The sequence below is a fragment of the Panonychus citri genome, unplaced genomic scaffold (assembly GCF_014898815.1).
Source record: "Panonychus citri isolate SS breed McGregor unplaced genomic scaffold, ASM1489881v1 Contig00093, whole genome shotgun sequence".
NCBI lineage: Eukaryota > Metazoa > Arthropoda > Arachnida > Trombidiformes > Tetranychidae > Panonychus > Panonychus citri.
The window spans coordinates 235,616-255,369 of record NW_026515498.1 but is presented as its reverse complement, the minus strand read 5'-3'; the positions used below and the strand labels follow the sequence as shown (position 1 = coordinate 255,369).

The following is a 19,754-nucleotide window of genomic DNA, read 5'->3' as shown; positions in this document are numbered from 1 at the left end:
GATTTATTGGACTGTAATGTTGAAACATGAAAACTGCTAAACCTTTAATTTAATTGTTACAATCAAACGATTAATAAATAATTATCTTTAATATAATAACTGTTAATATCATAGTAATCATTATATTTGTTGATTGTTTCATTGTTAATGATCAGCAATTTGTCACAGAAAAATAAAAACAATCATTGCAAGAGGTTGAATCAAATGATTGTTTACCAAACCATAACAATCAGGCTAAATCATGAATAATATTATTTTCAACAATCAACTTAAATTATCATAAATAATAATAAATGATAATTTATTAATCTATAATAATGTAATCACAAGTTCATGAGGATTCAGAGGTTCTGTAACCTTGAACATATGATGATCTTTAATCATGAATTTTTACCTGTGGAGGTGAAGAGAGAGAGAGAGAGAGAGAGAAAGTTCTAGATTATAATGAAATTATCACTCACCAGAATCTTTATTAATCTGTTGAAATTTGTGATACTGGTGATGATATTCAGGGGATGGAAGTAAATAAATTCCAAGATATTAATAGTAACTCTGAAAACAATAACAAGATTTGATTATATATTCATTTCCAGGTTCACAATATTATTAATATGTTACCATGAACAAGAAGCAATGAAAAAAAATATAATAGTCTAACAAACGTTAATTTGATTGATGGAATCAGAGCTTTGAGTTTTTCTTTTGATAACAAAATTCTGGTTTTCATCCAGCTTCCTGAACAGGGAGGAACTGAACCTCTTCCCCACCCACTGAAAACACACCTTTGTGAAAACAATAGGCCCTTAAGTTCATTACTTTTCAGAATCTCAATTCTTGGTCAGAAGTTTTCAATAAACTAGGTTATGTTTCATCAACCGCCTACTTATCCCCCTGTTAATCTGAATTCTGGAAGAAAAAAAAGAAAGAAAGAGAGAGAAATCGATGAAAGAAGAATTTTTTTCTCTATTCATTCCTACGAATTAGATTCTGAATCAACATTTCCATGAATTCTGACGGATTTTGGTTAAAAGGTGGATGAGAAATTAATCTGTCAAAGTTTTGATTGATCATCATCCTAAGATGAATAAATAGTTATCTTTTTATATTCGTTTGGTTACTGGCTATTCAGAACTTTTTCTCTCTCATCATGAACTTTTCCTCGTTTCAATATTATCCTGAATTCACAGGAATTATTTCAGGTTCTGTAAATTGAGAATATTTCAAAATATGTGTAAAAAAATTATTCCAGATTGCAAATGTTTGGTATTCCAATTAACTGATTATCGTTGACATCTCACTGATTATCATCATCATCCTGGTGTCAGTTAGTGTAGATGTAAAAAGATCATCTCATCTGAATACCCTCATCATGGAGAATACATGTAGCATGATGTTCATACATCATTAAACACCCTGAGTATGAGTTAGAGTAACAAAAGAGACACTATTATTATTTAGGTTACCTTAAACTTCATGATATTAGAATTCATTTAGTGAGAAAAGAGCTGATAAACAACATATACATGGAAACAACTCTCAGAATTAGATTTATTTTTCACACTCTTATTATTTTATCAGTTACTGAATATTTCAAGTAACAATTTTCACCATCGAGTTGATGTTTCAATTGTTTATCTTAATTCATTCTCGTCATCGTTTTCAATTCAATTTATTTGGTTGTTTTATCATCAGAATTTAATCATCTTCTCAAATAAACTCTCGTTGTCTTAATCCAATACAAATGAAGACAAACCATCGTCATAATCATCATCTTCTTCTTCTATAAATAATAGAATTCAAATACACTCATAGATTCATCATTCACACCTCTGGATGCGATTCGATTTCAAGATTTTCAGAACTTTTTATTTGGCTCCCCAAGTTATCACATTATCTTCATATTTATGTAATATTATTGGAGACATTTTTCCTTCCATTACAAAGCCTTGAAGCGATAAGTTTACTCTTTATATTTATCACCATTATCATCCTTATCTTCATCTTTCATATCGTTTTAATGTTAACAATCAACGAATTGTGAGTTTCGAAATTTTCATCAATCTCTACCCCCATCTCTCTCTCTCTCTCTCTCACTCTTGCTTTCTTTCTTGTTTCCAACTCTATTGGAACTGTTACTTTATCATTCCCTGAGAATAAAAGATAAGGTGAAATCGTTCAATTCGAGATCATGATCTGAATTCGAAAAGTTCTAAATCAATACAATTTCGAGGCGAGTTGATAACAAAAGTTTTCTTTTCAAATCAAAATTCTTACAATCAGAACTTTTTTGTTCACCTTTCAGATTAACCTTTGATTTGATTGTTGAAACAAGAATCCAATTATCCCTTTGGGCTTAATATTAATTACGTTGATTAACCAATCAATAAACCCTCATATAATTAGATTGATTCAATTTGAATGTTAATCACCATAATTATCATGAAAACAATTCAAGTTCAAGTATTGATTAGATTTTTATAATTACCATTTAATTTGCTTCTTACAATTTAAATGAGTTACTTGTTTTAATGCTGGTTTAATTGTTTTCAGCTTAAATCACAGGTAATTAACTAGTTAAATATTCAAGATATCCAGTTACAGTTGATTTAATTAACGATCAACAATAAACAATTAACTATGTTTTTTTTTATTGAAGATCAATGAACTTCATTTCAAGTTAATTGTTAACCGTAAACAAATTAATTAGAACCGGACAGAAAATTAATTGCTAATTAAATCAATATACTTGATGATTTATGTAAAGCAATTAATTGTTACCTGATTAAATCTCGTAATCAAATTGATTTATACACAATAATAGATGGAAAAAAAATTAACAATTTAAATTGTTGATAAAACTTTTTGATTGAGTTATTATCATGATAATAAATTGATTTTCTTTGATCAATTAACATCTAATTTGATTTAAATAATTTGTTTCCTTTTCATGTTAATCACAATTATCATTTAAACAAATTAAAGTTCATTTCAAATCAAATAATCAAATTGTTAGGATCAAATTACTTTCCGATAATTTACCAAACTATTACAATTCAAATCAGATTTAAATGTTAATGGATAACAAACAATTAAGCTAATTGTTGAAACAACCAACAAATATTTGATTGATTTAACAATCAATTTTACACAAATGGACAATCATTTATTGATTATTGATTATTGATTTATCAATGATTTATTATATCATTGGACTTGGCGATTTCAACTATTCAAAGTTGATGATATAATTAAATTAACGTTTAAGATGATGTTGATTATATTTCACTGGTTAATATTGATAATCGTTGATGTTACAATCAAATTTGATTCCTGTTCCTCTTTAACAATTTACTATTAAATTATTATTCTGGACAGTATGTTACCTTATCAATTTGATGGTAAATCAATTAATTGATCAAAGTGATAGTTATAACCAATTTGATTTGATTTGATTTGATTTGATGACATTTTCTATCTTATAAATATAAATTTAAACTCTCATCAGAATACAGAGTGGATTGAAAATGATTCATTTACAATCCACTCTGTACATTGATCGTTAATGAATATTATGATTTCATGATGATTGTTGTGATTAGTTTTTCATAACTTCCCCATGTAATCAATGTAACAAATTGATTGTTGCTGTTTTCTTGAAGATGGTGATACTTTTTTTAATCATCAAAATGATTGTTGATTGATGAAGTTGTTTAATTTGACAGCCTCCAATTTATTGATATTTGATTCATTGTTTACATTTTTTTCATGAAAAATTTCACCCTGAACTCAGTTCAGATCTTCATCTCTCTTTGTTTAACTCATTCCACACACTATATATTGTGTATTTGATGCCTTTCATCAGAATCCATGGTCTCCCTGTATAACGATTACCCTGATCTTCGTTCTATTGTAACGGTGGAAGTTTTTTTTTCTATTCTCTAAACAATTAAAATTAATTTGATTCGTTGAATTGAACTTTTTTTGTACCTTTTTCCATATTGAACTTTGTGTTCTTCCTTGTTCATGAATATATTTTTAGATAATTTCAAGAGATCTCCAATTATCTCTTATCCATTGTTTGATTTTCTGAATCTTCAATTGATGGAGAAGAAAAAAAATTAATTTATTAAGGACTCTTGTCTCTCTCTCTCTCTCTCTTGATTGTTTTACCTCCTTCGGCTCAGTTTCCACCTCCATCCTTCCCACTTCTTCATCTATTTCCACTCCTCTTCATGTCTTCCTCTTGTCTCATTAACAAATCAAGTTAACTGAAGGGAGTATATTTCATTATCAGTCGACAACTGAATCAGAATAAAGTTTAATATTCCCGCTGGAAATACTAACTACTTGGAACAAAAATTAAGCCAATAAGTTTAATTGTCACAAAAGGATAGTTAATAAATTGTTAACGATAATAGTCCATGTACTAAGAGTAAACATAATCAAGAGTATAATCAGCAAACTAATCCAAAGATTGACCATTAAACAGTATATACAGAATGGTGATCATGTTGATTGGGAGAAAACGATAATTACAGATCAACATGATGATAATGGAAAACAAAATCTCATGACAATCTAAATAATCTCAGTCTGAATGTGTAATCAAGTTAATTTAGATTCATAAGATGGTCTCAGGTAAATGAGAGTAGCAAATTAAATGTTATCATACAAGAATTAATTGTCAAAACAATCACGATAATCACCAATTAACTAATCTACAATCAGTTGGAATGATTGGTCTCATTGGTGTTGAGATGATGTGTTAAAGATGATGAGGAAAACAATCAACGAGACAACAATAGATTAAATTAATACCATTGATGGAATGGGTGGGAGGTGAAGGTAAGGTGGGAGTGGGAATATAACTGTAAATATTGACAGAAACACAATCAATGGCGATTTCAAGATTAATCTCTGGGAAAAACATACATTCACCTTTCGAGACAATAATAATAATTGCATGGAAATAGATTCCACAATTATTATTAAATAATACACTTTAATCATCAGCACCATGATAATGTTAAATGTTGATGAAATTCAACTGATTATCATCCATTAAAATATTGTTATTGTTTCCATCTCTCTCTCTCTCTCTCTCTCTCTCTCTCTCTCTCTCTCTCTCTCTCACTCTTGTGGTATCATCTTCATCCCGAATACTGAGTAAACATCACTGATCATCATGAAGGTGAATCTTTTAGGAAGAAACGAGAAAAAAGTAAATTGTTACACCGAAAATGGTTCAGAATCTTTCTCGAAATTCATTATTCTATGTTTCCATAAGCTGTTTCCATTTTGGTCGATGAAACTTTTCTCGTTCTTTGTCCAGTTTTTTTTCGAGTAATTCCAAACTTTGATATACTATTGTCTTCACATAATTATCATCATCATCATCACCATGGTGAACATTTAGTTTCTCTTTCTTTTCTTTCATTGGATACACTTGTACTTTCATCTTCTCTTCAATGTTTCATCTTGTTTCTTTTCTCGCTCTCTCTCTCTTGATCCATCCGCTTGTTTCATCTTTCTATCTCCATCCTCATCATCTTTGGATCAATGATCAAATGTAAATAAATTTCGTCACATTTTTGTTTACTGTAAGTGTTGTGTGAATGTGTGAGTGTGTGTGTGTGTTTGTGAAGACTGATTGAAAGAAACCAAGCCAGGTAGAATGGATTAATTTTCCACTTGATCGGTCGATGGATCCAATGAATCAACAAAAAAAATCAACAAGGCATCCAAGTTGCTGGATTTCATTTGTCATCTTGTTTTCATCCTTCTTTCATCATCTTCCTCTTCACCCTGAGTGAAGTTTCAAATAATTTTTCCTTTGGTATCTTTGGTGTCTTGTTTATCCTCATCACTTTTCCCCAATACTTGAATTTACGCTTTACTCTTGGTCATTAAAGGAAAACTGCAGAGAAAAACAATACAATCATTGTCATCATGATATTCTCATCATCATCATGATTATGACATGATGTTTTTATCTCTATCATTCTTTGTGTATCTTCAAAAGGTATATTTCGAAAACATCATTACAACAAAAAAAAGAATAGAAATTTTTTTTTGTTACTTGGACATTTTCCTTCCTTTCGAGGATCAAAAACAAAATAGTTCTTGTCGTTGTAAAGTAATTTAACCAATCAATAAATATCCGTAGTCTGCGACATTTTGTCCATTACGATTAATAGAATACTAAATTAACTGTCAATTCTTGAACTTGTATATCCGCCATGCAAAGAGTTTGTTTGATGATGAAATTAAAGTTAACTAATTGAAGGTAGTGATGATGATGGTGATCAATATTATGGATATTGTAGGTGTTGATGATGATGATGATGATGTTCATAATCATCATCTTTTCACTTTCCATTACAAGAGTTTGCATGATAAACTCATCATTTAGAACTGACTAAAAAGGATAAGAGCGGAAAAGAGGGATAAGAGATCAGGCAATTGTCAAAGGAATTGAAACGAATGATTCATTAATTCATGGTCAGTCAACTAGCCAATAGGTAATTCAAGCATCATAATAATTTCCATGATGAAAACAACAAACTCATTAATTGATCACTTTCTCCCTTTTCTCTCTCCGTGGTGATATTTAACTTGAAACCAAAGGGAAATCATATCCTTGAACCATTTAACTTTTTCCTCAACCGGTAAAGTTTAATCATGTTCATCCAATGATTTTTCAGTCCATTTGAATTTAAAATGAGTCCAATTCAATCTTAATCCTTAATTTGATTTTATCCAATAACCATAATCATGAATCTGAAGAAAAATATAACGAGCGAGAGAGAGAGAGAGAGCAAAAAAAGAAATAGAAAACAATCATGAAAAACTCATTCCATATTCAATCATCACTTGTCAAGAGAGTGAAAAATTTTCTCAGTGAATTTTAAGTAACCACCTCAAATGGAAACTATCAATTGACAGAACCACGATGAATCCAACTCGTTGGAGGGAAAAATATAATTTCTCGTTTATATGCAAATATAACGGTTAACACACTCATCGTAATGTGCCTTATGAAATTTAACCTGTGGCCTTATATTGGTTAACCTTTCGGGAATTTGATGATTGATGTAGCAAGAATTTCAGATCAACTTTTACCATGTTTATCATTGATCCATATAATACTTTTTTTCATCTTCTCCTTCCTCTCTCTCTCTCTCTCTCTCTTCAAAGGGAGTTTCTTGTATATATGTATCACAGTTGAAAGGAATATCAGGCAATATTACACTTCGATGTAATAATATACTCGATAATGGTTTTTCCTTTGAGTTCCACATCCGTTAGGTTAGCAAATCATAAACTTCAAAAGGTTGACGTTGAAGATTCTCAGAAAATCAGATGATCTGCAAGAGAATAGAAAAAAAAATTGTATAATCGATTGAGATCTTTTCGAGCTTATTGTCAATTTTTTCTTCTTCCCTTGTAATATGTAAGATCAAAGAGGAAGATGAGAAAATTGAAGTTTTTTTTTCTTTACCTGATATTAAATGAGAGACACTTGAAGAGACAGTTTCATGGGATTGGGAAGAGAGAGAGAGAGAGAAAAAAAATTGAATGAGTTGGTGATGATCTTCTTGTTATAATAATAAGAAGATGGATAAAGTATTTCAAGTGATGAAGGTGAATTTCTTGGTGGTGGTGATGATCATGTTATTGAGGGATAAGAATGAGACACACCGAGAATATATGGAAAGAAGAGTTTTCATCATGTTTTCCATCAAATTCTGTCCCAGGAAATTTTCTTCCATTCTTCTCGTTGAATTACTAAAGCAACAACATGTCAATTCCAATCTTATATTATGTATTATCTTTTCCTTGATCCAGTATTTTCGTCACTTTTTAATAACCACCTTTCACCTTTTCATCTCTCAATCTTCCTGGTGTCCACTTTAGTCCAATGGTCATTTAGAAGAAGAGAAAAAGTTATATTCTTTTATTCCATTTCCTCTTCTCTCTCTCTCTCCTCAATCCATTCAGTGTTTCTCTGGTTTGATAATAACATTCACTTTGATTTTCTTTGACCAATGACCAGCAAAGTGATCTAATATATTGAGAGATGATGGACAAGTTAGAAAAGGAAATGGTCACTTCAATCATTTAGAAATATAGAGATGATAATGTTGATTGCAAATCAAGAGATTAAGATGAATCAAGAGAAAGGATTAAGGAGCAAATTAGCTTGATGACTTTGGCAGGTTAACAGGTGAGCTTGACACCGATTAATTGTAAATACCACCAATTGGAAACACTTGAGGTTAACTTAATTGTTGGTTAGTCAGGATTATTGGTAGTTAAACATGGGAATACTCAGGTTGTCTGTTAATAGCTGGTAATAATAATTACTAAATCACTGGATTAGATTAATACAAATAAAAAGGGATAACAAACATCAAGATTAATTTTGAGAAATGGCAAATGAATCAAATCATAAATGTAAGATGAAAATTATGTTGCAGTTAATTGTTTTGTTTGGCTTTTTTAATACACTTACCTGATTAAGTTACCGTTAATTACTCAGCTTTTCTTTAACAATAATACAACAAAGAATACACCTTGTTAATCTGGTTAAATTACCTTTAGAATAGGAAAGAAAATATTAATTCCAAAGGGAAAAATATATCACATGTTATCCTATGGAAAGAAAAACAAAACATAAAATGGAAACAAAGAGAAAATAAAATGTAAACATCATGAGATGAATCGAATTAAATTAACAGAAATTAGAGATTAATCAAAGATTTACTTACCTTTATAAGAAGCACTTTAACAAGAGGAACAATTAAAAGTAATCACAATTAAAGAAGAGAATAAGAGAGAAAGTGATTAACATGATTTAGTGGAGAAAATGAATTTTCAACTGATTTAAATGTTTACCTTTTCGATTGTTTGTCTTAAATCAATGGTCGAAATGTAGACAGAGAAAAAGACAGTGGAACGAAAAGTTGTTTTCAATTGTTAATCATACGAAAGATTTTTGATTGTTGATTGTTGATTGTTGATTGTTAAAGGTAAATTTGTTACAGTTAATCAATTGCTCTAAGGGTAAACGATGGTTACGCTCGTTTCCTATGGTTGATTAGTCTGATTGTTGTTTTCGCGTTTGTTGTTACAATCAAAAAGGGAATCAATCAAATTTGATTAACTTCAAGTTAACTAATAATAACTTTCAACAATTAACATTAACATCGCATTTTTATTGATTGTTATTCTAAACTGTGATATATTGTTGTAACTTTGCTCAGTAATCAACGAGGTTATCAAAAGTGTATTTATGTTACCAGTCCAATGGTTTGATGTTCAACAGACAATCACAATTTCACCCATGAGGATTCAGAGTTTTATTCAAGATCATCATGAACTTTCAATGTTAAATCATCCTCATCATCAACATCATCACAATAATCATCATTTATTACAATCCAATTCACCAACGAATCAACAACATATCAAGTCAAACAAAATCTAATTTCCGGCAAAATAATCAAATATCAATCAAATTCATTTCTCCAGGTTATTTAACAACAATAAGATAATTTAACATTTACAAACGTGATTAAAGTTAATCATTAAGGTGGAAAATTTTAAATCAGTATTATTATTACAATTGATTGAGTTTAATTTGATTCGGTTTGATATTGAACTAATAATGAAACGAAACGAAGGAAAAAAAATCAGTTAATTGAGCAATTAAGTTAATCTCAATGATCGAGAGCTTAATTGTTGTTACATTTTCATCACAATAGAAAGTTGTCCCTAATTGTTGACAATTAATACATTTGAAGATGAAAATTAATCTCCATTGATAATTTAGTTTGTCTATTTGTATCTGATTGAATTAAAGGTTAATCACTTTGTGTATGTGATTTTTGTGTAAATTGTTTCGTCAATTGTATCGAGTAACAATTAGATAAACAAATTAGCAATTGAATTAGTTCAAATTTCTTTCAATCAACTTTCATTTCTCTCATTGATTGTTACAATGAATCTAATTGTAATGATTAGAACCCTGTCAATTAGTGATTATTTCATCTTCTATTACATAATAATAACAATAAGTACAGTTATTGATTAACTAATGCCCATCATTTGTATAATCATGAGGGATTTAATTGCTTGGCAAGATGATATTTGATCATCAAAATAATCACCAAAACAACAATAACAATCAATTTAATACAACAATATATTAAATGTTTACGTTTTAGGACAAACATTGAATATTAATTGTTATTGATTGTTGACTGATTTGATTCGTTTCAATGTTGTTTAATCTTGCAAACTTTCAATGATCCATTTGATTGTTTCTTCCCATTGTGTATCCATTTGATTGTTGATTAATTGATTTTCTGTTTGTTTATTTTTCCTTTCAGGAAGAATATGGTTTCCCCAACCAATGCCATTCTAACGGGTTTGGCCGTTGCCGATATGCTCGTGATGCTTGACTATATGCCCTTCTCGATTCACACTTACATCCGACGGGATCAACCGACCACCGAATTGTATTCCTACCCATGGACAGTTTTTACACTTTTTCATGCTCATTTTTCCGTTGTATTTCATTCAATATCAACATGGTTAACTATTCTTCTTGCCATTTGGAGGCTTTTATCCGTAAGGTAAGTGTCCAGGATGTCACATAATCGTCATCCATTAAGATGAACCTTTTCCAATAGAAAGTCCATCAAACTTGATAATGGTAAACATTAGTAATTCGAGATCATCTAATATGCTAAGATATAAATAGACATTGAAAACCAATTGTAATAAAAGTTGAGCTGGAAAAAAAAGTATCTCATTAATATTAACAAATTTTGCAAAAACTGTCACCAAATTGACAATTATTTTCATTCCTTCAGTTATTTATCATTGTTATTATCATGCATTTGTAAATACATTTACATTACATTGGCGTGTGGGTGAATTAAGTAAATATTAGTATCATTCTTGAATTACCATCAAATTCATAATTTATATATAATACTTTCGACAATATTATCACTCCCGAGCGTAGGAGGAATGAGAATTGAATGAAAATTGAAAAGATTTATGAGAAAACATCTTAATTAGTCAGCTAAATGGAATAGATATAAATTCTAACCATGGAATAGAATTGAATGAAAAAAAAAGAACCATGATAATAACTGATAATCAGATCGTTTTCCTATTGAATGAATACAAGAAGAAGAAAAAAAAACTCCATCATTGGCTATTTAACTCGTAGCAATTTTAGAGGATTAAGATTATAGCTAAGGTTAAGTGCGTTCAATATTAATAAATTGCGGAATATAAATACTTGTTTAACTGATTCTTGGATATAAATATATGAGAATTGGTGTAATATTATTATTCATCCGATGGATTTAACCATTTCAAATGAATAACAATCTATAATCTGGAAACAATCAAAAACCATTTCAACAGAATAAAAGGAGAGAGAATGTACATAAATGACCACAAATAGAAATAATAATAATTCCTATGGAATATGATGAGAGAGAGAAAAAAGAAAATCAATAAAAGAATTACCAGAATATCGAGATAATATTCCATCTCTAAAGCTTAAGGTTTAAACGATGAAAAGATTTACCATTTAATATGTAACTTTTTGTTTTCTCTTCCATTTTCATGATAATATAATATTCGATTATTATTATTATTATTATCTTCTTATTCTGGATACTTACCTTGTGATCGGGAATCCATTTTATGGCAACTCGATAATGTCCAGTTATCCAACCCAAAGTAGAACTTGGTTCACAATGAGAAACGCTGTTGTCTCAATCATCTCGATCTATTTGATTGTACCAATATTTTGTGTTCCAATGTACCTTTCGTTTACCATTTCACCGGTGCAAGTTGAACAATCTTATTATTACAGGGTAAGAGAAAATTTCATCTCTCCATCAAATGATAATTGTCAACTTGGTGATAATCAGGTTAATTGATGTGTAACCATTTGGTCAGTTGAAAAAAAAAATGTCCATTCTCTTTAATTGTAACACTTTTCATGATCCATTTCCATCAGTGAAAATATCAAATTGAGAAATGAATTGATTCAAGATTCATTTCTGATAATGGTCACTGAATTTTCTTGTATATTAACATGGTCAAAGTTGTTTCCTTGTTGATCATCCATCATCATTTCATTGGTTTATTTCAGGTTGGAAATATTATTTAAAGATGAAATCATTGATTTCTATCAATCATTTTGTATAATTAAATGTTGACCAAGTTCAGGTTGAGGTCAATACTTGTTGATGTTGTTTGATTAAATGACTTTTCTATCCAAATCATTTATAAATAAATAGAGTTCAGGAAAAGTTCATCGATAGATTCAGCTGATTCTAAATTTGAGTAAAGTAAAAGGGAAAATAAATCACTGGTGAGATTCTCAATATTAAACATGTTTAGTTGGTGGATTGTGTGAAATTGTAACAAAGATTCATGGAGATAAATCCATTCATTTGAGAGATTTTTTTACATGAATGAAACACATGGAATAATGTCAACACACCGGTGGGTGTAGAATACTATTCAGCTGTATGAGAGAGAGAGAATATTGAGAAAGAAAAACACTTAAGGGGAGAGAAAAACATGAGAATCTAGGAGGGAAAACAGGGTGGACCAGATTGAGTAACGAAGAAAAATAAACAGTAAATGGTTTCATCAATTCCATTGGAATATACTTTATATGTATAAGAGAAAAGGTAAAATTTATTACCAAAGGTTTGGGAGTGGATTCTAAGGTAAGAGAAATGGATAAGAATAGAAAAAGAAAATATGTAAATATCATGATAGCAACAAGTTCTGAGAGGAAAATAATAACTCGAATTGGAGAGAATAGAACAAAATTGAATGGAATAGAATAGAATAGAAAAAGAGAAGAACAAAATAGAATAACAATCACTTACCATTTTCGAATTCTTTTTACAATTTCGACTTAAATTGTTTCCTTATTGGAATATTTTTTAATCGTCATCAGGATTCTAAGCGATTACCTCATGAATTTTCAACAGAATTTATCGTTATTAGTAAGATGTAAAGAAGAAGATAAAGTTAACAACATGATAATTTTCTAGAGATGGAAAAATATCAGGAAAAGATGAAAAAAAGTTCTGAGAATGGAAATAAAAACAAATGACTTACATTGAACACCAAACGGAAAGGTGAATTAATTGTTACTCTTAATTGGTCGTGTTGTCAAGGATTAAAGAAAAGAGGATTACCTGTTCAAAGACAATTAGATGAGGAAAAAACAATCCAGATAATAAGGGTAACTGATTGGGAGAAGAGAAACTAAATTAAGACAATTAGTTGAATCTCTATGAAGTAAAATATGAGAATCTTGGATCTCAAGGTGAAACGAACAACCAAAAAAGCTACTTACCTTTTCTGTTAAATTTAAGTTAATTTATCTTGTGAATATCAACCGTTGAGACGGAATTAAATCAATGATCAAACGTAATTAACGATAATCAACTTTGTCTGGAGACAATTAATTAGTTTCAATAAGATTTTGTTTACCTTTAAATCAACAATGTAACAATTAGTGAATCAGGTGATCAAATAGATAAACTTAAGAAAATCAATTGGATTATCTTACCTTTTCTTATCCATTGTAATTAATTTTGATTGTTAATCAGTTGACAATTTAAGATTATTACATGTAAGCGAATGGCAAATCATCTAATTAGATTCAAAATGAAAAAACAATTTGATTCGTCAAGAAGATTTAAAGTTAAGCCTTGAGATTAACAATAAGTTTCGGTTAATCAGTTTTCTTAATTTTTTTCATCTCTTTCTGATTGTTGATCGTTAACTGGATTTCAGGTAATTAATGAATTCCTATTCATTTTCATATATCAAACTCTTACCTTTAATTTGATTTGATTCTATTTCATCTAAAGGCTTCTATTTTTTTCTTCTTTCAATTTCTATCAATAAGAATTTGAAGTTTATTCTGAGAGAGAATAGACTTACATCTCTCTCTCTCTCTCTCTCTCTCTCTCTCTCTCTCTCTCTGGTGCTCGAACTTATCGAAAAGTAAGTTATCCTTAAAGAGAAAACTTTTCATTACAATTAATTGATTGGATCATTTTCTTTGATTGAATGTTTGATTTTCCATCATCATTAGTTGATCTTTATGGGTTTTCACTTGAATCTCAAGAATGGATTCTTAAGAAGGTAAAATTATCCAAAGGCCTCAAGAACATTTTCTTCCCTCCGCCATTTTCCATCTTCATCATCTTGACATTTTACTCTTAATATTTCTCCATCTTTTCTCTATCTTTCTCTCTCTCTCTCCTATCATGATAATTTCTCATGATTATGGTGAAATTCAGTGAAAAATATCTGAACAAAAACTCATTTTAAAGGCATCTCCTTGAGGAGTTTTTTTCCTCCAACTATTACTTTCTTAATATAAGAAAACTTTTACTTCTCATCTTATTCAAACGTAACAACAACTTGATTGTTATTCACTTTTTAATCATTGTAATAATAATCAACGAGAATAAACTATATTCTCGAAGCAACAATTAACTCCCAGTTCGTTGTTTATTACATTGTAAACTAATTATTTCCTCTTTTTCTTTTAATCTAAACCAGTAAACCAAATGTTTAAATTAATTAACCAGAGAAATTGAAAGTAACAATTAAAGATTATCACCAAATCTGAATAACTTTCTCATTTACCAACGAAAACCACTAATCCTAATCTGTTTATTTTAAATCCATTTTCAGATTGATTGGAGTGAAATCTCATTACGACACAATAAATTTCTTAAGAATCTTAATTTTTGGGTGTTTAGTGTAGGAACCAAATTAGTGCCTTGTATTTTATTAACTTACTTCAGTTTGGCAATAATTAAAATCTTAATCGAAGCCGATAAACGAAAGGCTCGACTCAGATCTTCCAATAACAGTAATAACAATAATCTGATGAACAATATTAATAGTAATTCAAAGCCTAATCTATTAACAACCAATGTGACAATTTCGACGACAACAACAATTAACAATAATAATAATTCTGATTCGGTTGATGATAGTAGACGTTGGAGTTATTCACCAGCCTGTGATCCATCAAGCACAATTAACGAAGCAACAAATCGGATTGAATTGTGCCTATCAAAACGTCCGGGTAATCAATCAACACCATCAAGTAAAAATCAACAATTAGACAACAATAATCAACATCAATCTAATCACCATCATCATCACCATGAATCAAGTCAAGCTCATGATCGGACGACTCGTTTATTACTTGCTGTCCTTTTGATTTTCTTGTTAACTGAATTGCCCGGAGGGATTTTAATCGTTCTAAGTGTCTTCCTTGGTGAAACTTTCTTCCAAACAGTTTATTCACCGTTAGGTGAATTACTTGATATTCTTGCGCTAATTAATAGCGCCATCAATTTTATCCTTTATTGTACAATGTCAAGACAATTTCGGATAACATTTAGAAAGATATTTTGCCAAATTGGTGATAATGAAGAGACCGAGTTAATTGCTTCACGTCACAACTTGATAACTAACAAATCAACTAATCATTTAATTCAAAAGAATGGTAAAAGTGAGGTTTCATATGTTTAATTTGCGACAATTAAATGTTTAGATTGTCGCAATCAACTTGATCAGTTTATATTTTTCGCTTTCGCCAAAATAACAAACTTTTACTTTTATTTTTGTTCTGTGCCAACTAATCAAATCTAATTGTTATTAATCAGTTAATTGTTATGATTTTTTTTCTTCTCTTTTGATTTCTTCTCAATTCAGTAGCTATATTAGCCGTAATTATCCTGTGATTATCATTATTATGGCAACAATTTAAATGGTTGTTCAAAGTATTTATAAAGTATAATCAACAATTTTGTTAATTGTTTCGTCTCTACAAAATAAATTAACTAACAACAAAGTATTTATAACAATTAACAGATTTAAATAATTTACTTTTTGCTAATTTTTGCTTTTTTTTCGTTGATTAATATTTAACAACAATTAATATTACTCTTTATGCCTGACAATTAAATAATCAACCGATAAATACCCAAATGAATTGGTTGATCATTGATTGATTGTAAACTTGGAGCTTAAATAATGATTATAAAAGAGCATTTTAATTGTTCATCAATTTAATTGGAAATTTTTAGAATCTAATTGTGCAAAATTTACTTTCAATTGAATTAATTTAGTTGCATTTGTTTTCTGTTTCCACCGATTATGATAATTATTACAAAAAGAGTATTTGATCAATGAGACATTAAAGAAAATCAATTCTAATTGTAAAAGATGATTTAATCAGCCCAATGGATAAGTTTTCAACTTTTTACATTAATCAACAGTCCACAATTAACTGCCAATAGTTGATTTTGGCCTATTATCACCATCGATTATCCATCAACGTGCTTTAAGCGGTATTTTTGTAATCCAATCAAATGTATAAGAAATAATTGTAACTCTCAGTACAATAAAAATCTTGGAAAATTTGACAAATAAGATGAGAAAGTTTCCAATTTATATCGGGGATTAATCATTAGTCACTAATCAACTCGATTTCTTTCTTGATTATTATTACAAACGGAGTATTTGAACATTTTTTGTTAATCAACGAAATATATAAGAAATTATTGTACAGTAAAAATGTTTAAGTTGAAAATTTGATAAACAAACAAGACGAGAAAATTTCTTTATCACAATTTGTTTAGGTGATTAATAAAATCACTAATTGTGAATAAGGGTTTGATAGTGATAACTTGATAAAATTGATCATTAGCAAAATATGGTGACTTGATTAGTAGATGAAGATGATTATGATGATGAAGGTGAGATTCCTTAATTGGTTACTAGATTTTTCTTTGGTAATTCCTTTGTCAGAATCATTAACAACAATTTAGGGATGATCAGTGTATCTATGTAAGGAAAGGATGAAAAAAAAAGAGACGATTAGATTTAATATACAGTTAATTAAGTCTTCATTTATCTTAAAGTTAATTAGTTACTTTGTTAATTAATTGGAAAAACTGTTAACGCTCGATATTCCCATTTGATCCTTAGTCCACCGGGTTGTCGTTGGATAATCCACTTCAAAAATGGCCTGGAATCGGAATTAAATGGTGAGATCGGTCCTTCTAAGTTGATTGATGGACAAATGAAATCAAGGAAATCAAATATTTTGTTGGCTTCTTCGATATCATTCATAACTGGGATCATGCGAACACCAAGTAATTTAATTAGATCGAGTTTACTTAATGTAACTGGAATTTCATAATTCTCGGTATCGCTAAGGTACAGGTAGATACATAGTGTCGCATTTAACTGGTAAGGTTCACTTTTTTTCTGACATTCTGGACATGAGATTTTAGTTCTAGGCCCAGATAATTTCTTAATTGTATTGATTGTGCTGATAGAAGGTGACTCCTTGTAATCACAATTTGGACAAACCAATTGAATGTAATCAATTATGCTTCGGGATATTGGTTTGTAGCTCATTACTCTGGCTTTAATACAACACCGTTCATCTGTATTTGCAGCTAAATAATCTTTGATTCCTATTAAATTTTCGGGCTCGTTTAGGTCAAAAATTACGGGAAATTGAACATCATAAGATAATTTTGACTTTTTTACAGAGATTATTGGTTTAGGACTCTCTTTGTTTTTAGGTGATTCATCTGAAATGGATGAGCCGATATCCGATATGTCACAAATTACATCTGCAACATCATCGGAGTTTAAAAGCTGAGTTGAATGAGCTGGATTAAGAGTAGAGTTTGAATCGACAATTTCTTCAATAATCGTTTTGGGAGCATTTGATTGTTTGGGTTGATTTTCTGTTGGTGTTTTGATATTCATCTCTTGGTGTAATTTTACCATCCGTGATTTATAACCAACACCAAGAAAACTGTTTGGATGAACAGTTCGTATCATTTTACCATAATGAGTTCCACCTCGTAAATGTAGCTCAAAATTTCCTGGTTGTAGTTTAGCTTCGGATGCTTGTAAGTTAAAAAAAGCGATAAGTGATCCTTTCTCAAGTCTTCTGGCCTTAATAGCATGACGATCCCAAGCGGTAACACAGACCAGTTTATCCATAGGAAAACCTTCCCATTGTTCACTTGGTATAAGCCAATTAATCCGAAGACCAGGATTGAAAGCATCATAAACAATCAAGATGACTCGATGAGGAGCCAAATCTTTAATGTCAACAACTTGACAAACCAAATCATACCAAGTGGGTATTGTAACTGTTCTTAAGGAAACTTCCAATAGTTTATTTGCCAACCATTTCTCCAATTCGGCAACTCGAGCAAAATCAGACAATTCAATTGTTGGCTGTTTAGCTTCAAAACGAACCTTATAAGAAGCAGCATCTTTATCCTTGAATGAAGAAAACAAAAGGACATCACTAACTTTAATACATCTAAACTGTGTACCACCACAACTTATTAGACGATGGATTCGTATCACATTACCAGGCTTAATATGAGGTAAAATGGCCTCAAAAGTTGATGAGAAATTAACTTTAATTGAATCATATGTTTCATCTCGGATGTAAACTCCTTGCTCATGATATTTACGAATTACACCAAAAATGTGATTATATTTATCAGAAGAATTAAGAATCGATTTAAGGGAAGAATAATGATATTTACTAGTGGACATAATTACAAAATTAAATTAGAGTAAATTAAACAAAACTCAAGAGAAAATTGAATTAGCAACAATTAGCAAATTCCAACACAATAAATGTAAACAATTACATCTGAAAGATTTTCCCGCTTATCTGAATAGAAGCGCGATAATCAAACAATCATCCACTTGGAATTTCACTTGAATTGATTAAACTTACAATTCTTTTAAATTAATTAACAATCAATTGATTGGAAAAGATACTTGAGTTGTTATTATAGTTTTTGGATAATTTTTAAATAAACATTGACATTTGTGAGAATAAAATTCAAGTGGAAAATTAAATTAATCGAAACAATTAAGAGAAGAATAAAAATTCTATCCACCAGGTGGCGTTTCAAGTTCTTTTCTATTTCAACATTTGGCTTTTATTTTGATTTATTCTCATCTGTTTATTGAATTTGAATTTGATTTTTTCTTTTTGTTTTGGTGTGTTAATTGTTTTATATCGAATTAATTTGATTTTCTACATATTCTTTTTTCCTCGTTCTCATTAATTAGTGATTCAGTTTTCGTGTTGGTTGGTTGTTGACTAGTCCCGAGGTTCGATTATGATTAAAAAACAAACTCCGAGTGATTTTCTCAAGCAAATTACTGGTCGACCGGTTGTTGTAAAGCTTAACAGTGATGCTGATTACCGAGGAGTATTGGCTAGTCTTGATGGTTATATGAACATTGCTTTGGAACAAACTGAAGAATATGTCAATGGACAATTAAAGAACAAGTATGGAGATGCTTTTATCAGGGGTAATAATGTTTTCTACATTAGTACCTCTAAAAGAAATTAACATGAAAACAAAAACAATCCACCCACATTACTATTACCTTGATGATTGAAAAAGAAAACAAGAAAGAGTAAAACTTGAAGAAGAAACAAATGAAAAGCCCAAAAATGACAATTAATTTGACATTATTTGTTTCTTTACAAATGAAAATTGTCCATTGTAAACCTATTTCCGTTAACAACTGTTTTAATTGACAATAAACAACATTGAAAGGTAAACTATCAACTTGAAATTACAATTTAATTTGTCTAAAAAAAG

The 19,754-nt window shown here is 29.7% G+C and overlaps 2 protein-coding genes and 2 long non-coding RNA genes across 7 annotated transcripts; 1 reads left to right on the top strand and 3 right to left on the bottom strand.

Moving 5' to 3' along the window:
- Positions 1-4,017: 4,017 nt before the first annotated feature.
- Positions 4,018-9,052, bottom strand: LOC128387770 (uncharacterized). Of its 2 annotated transcripts, none has more exons than XR_008325171.1 (5): positions 8,772-9,052; positions 8,516-8,655; positions 7,502-8,374; positions 6,920-7,367; positions 4,018-6,780 (listed from the first exon to the last, which is right to left on the bottom strand). It is a non-coding gene; the product is annotated as an uncharacterized LOC128387770 (long non-coding RNA). The 2 variants fall into 2 exon arrangements; XR_008325172.1 differs by having other exon boundaries at positions 7,502-8,065.
- A 94-nt stretch (positions 9,053-9,146) lies between these two features.
- On the top strand, positions 9,147-16,452 carry LOC128387768 (G-protein coupled receptor dmsr-1-like). Its single transcript, XM_053347034.1, has 4 exons — positions 9,147-9,595; positions 10,395-10,640; positions 11,753-11,903; positions 14,767-16,452. Exons 2-4 carry the CDS (start codon positions 10,402-10,404, stop codon positions 15,616-15,618), a joined length of 1,242 nt encoding a protein of 413 aa, XP_053203009.1. The 5' UTR covers positions 9,147-9,595; positions 10,395-10,401; the 3' UTR covers positions 15,619-16,452.
- Positions 11,882-13,836, bottom strand: LOC128387769 (uncharacterized). Of its 3 annotated transcripts, none has more exons than XR_008325169.1 (4): positions 13,412-13,836; positions 13,171-13,320; positions 12,936-13,099; positions 11,882-12,368 (listed from the first exon to the last, which is right to left on the bottom strand). It is a non-coding gene; the product is annotated as an uncharacterized LOC128387769 (long non-coding RNA). The 3 variants fall into 3 exon arrangements; XR_008325170.1 differs by having other exon boundaries at positions 13,171-13,250; XR_008325168.1 differs by having other exon boundaries at positions 12,936-13,320.
- On the bottom strand, positions 16,296-19,261 carry LOC128387766 (protection of telomeres protein 1-like). The gene is made up of 2 exons (XM_053347031.1): positions 17,025-19,261; positions 16,296-16,934 (listed from the first exon to the last, which is right to left on the bottom strand). Exon 1 carries the CDS (start codon positions 18,682-18,684, stop codon positions 17,029-17,031), a length of 1,656 nt encoding a protein of 551 aa, XP_053203006.1. The 5' UTR covers positions 18,685-19,261; the 3' UTR covers positions 16,296-16,934; positions 17,025-17,028.
- Between the last annotated feature and the right edge of the window lie 493 nt (positions 19,262-19,754).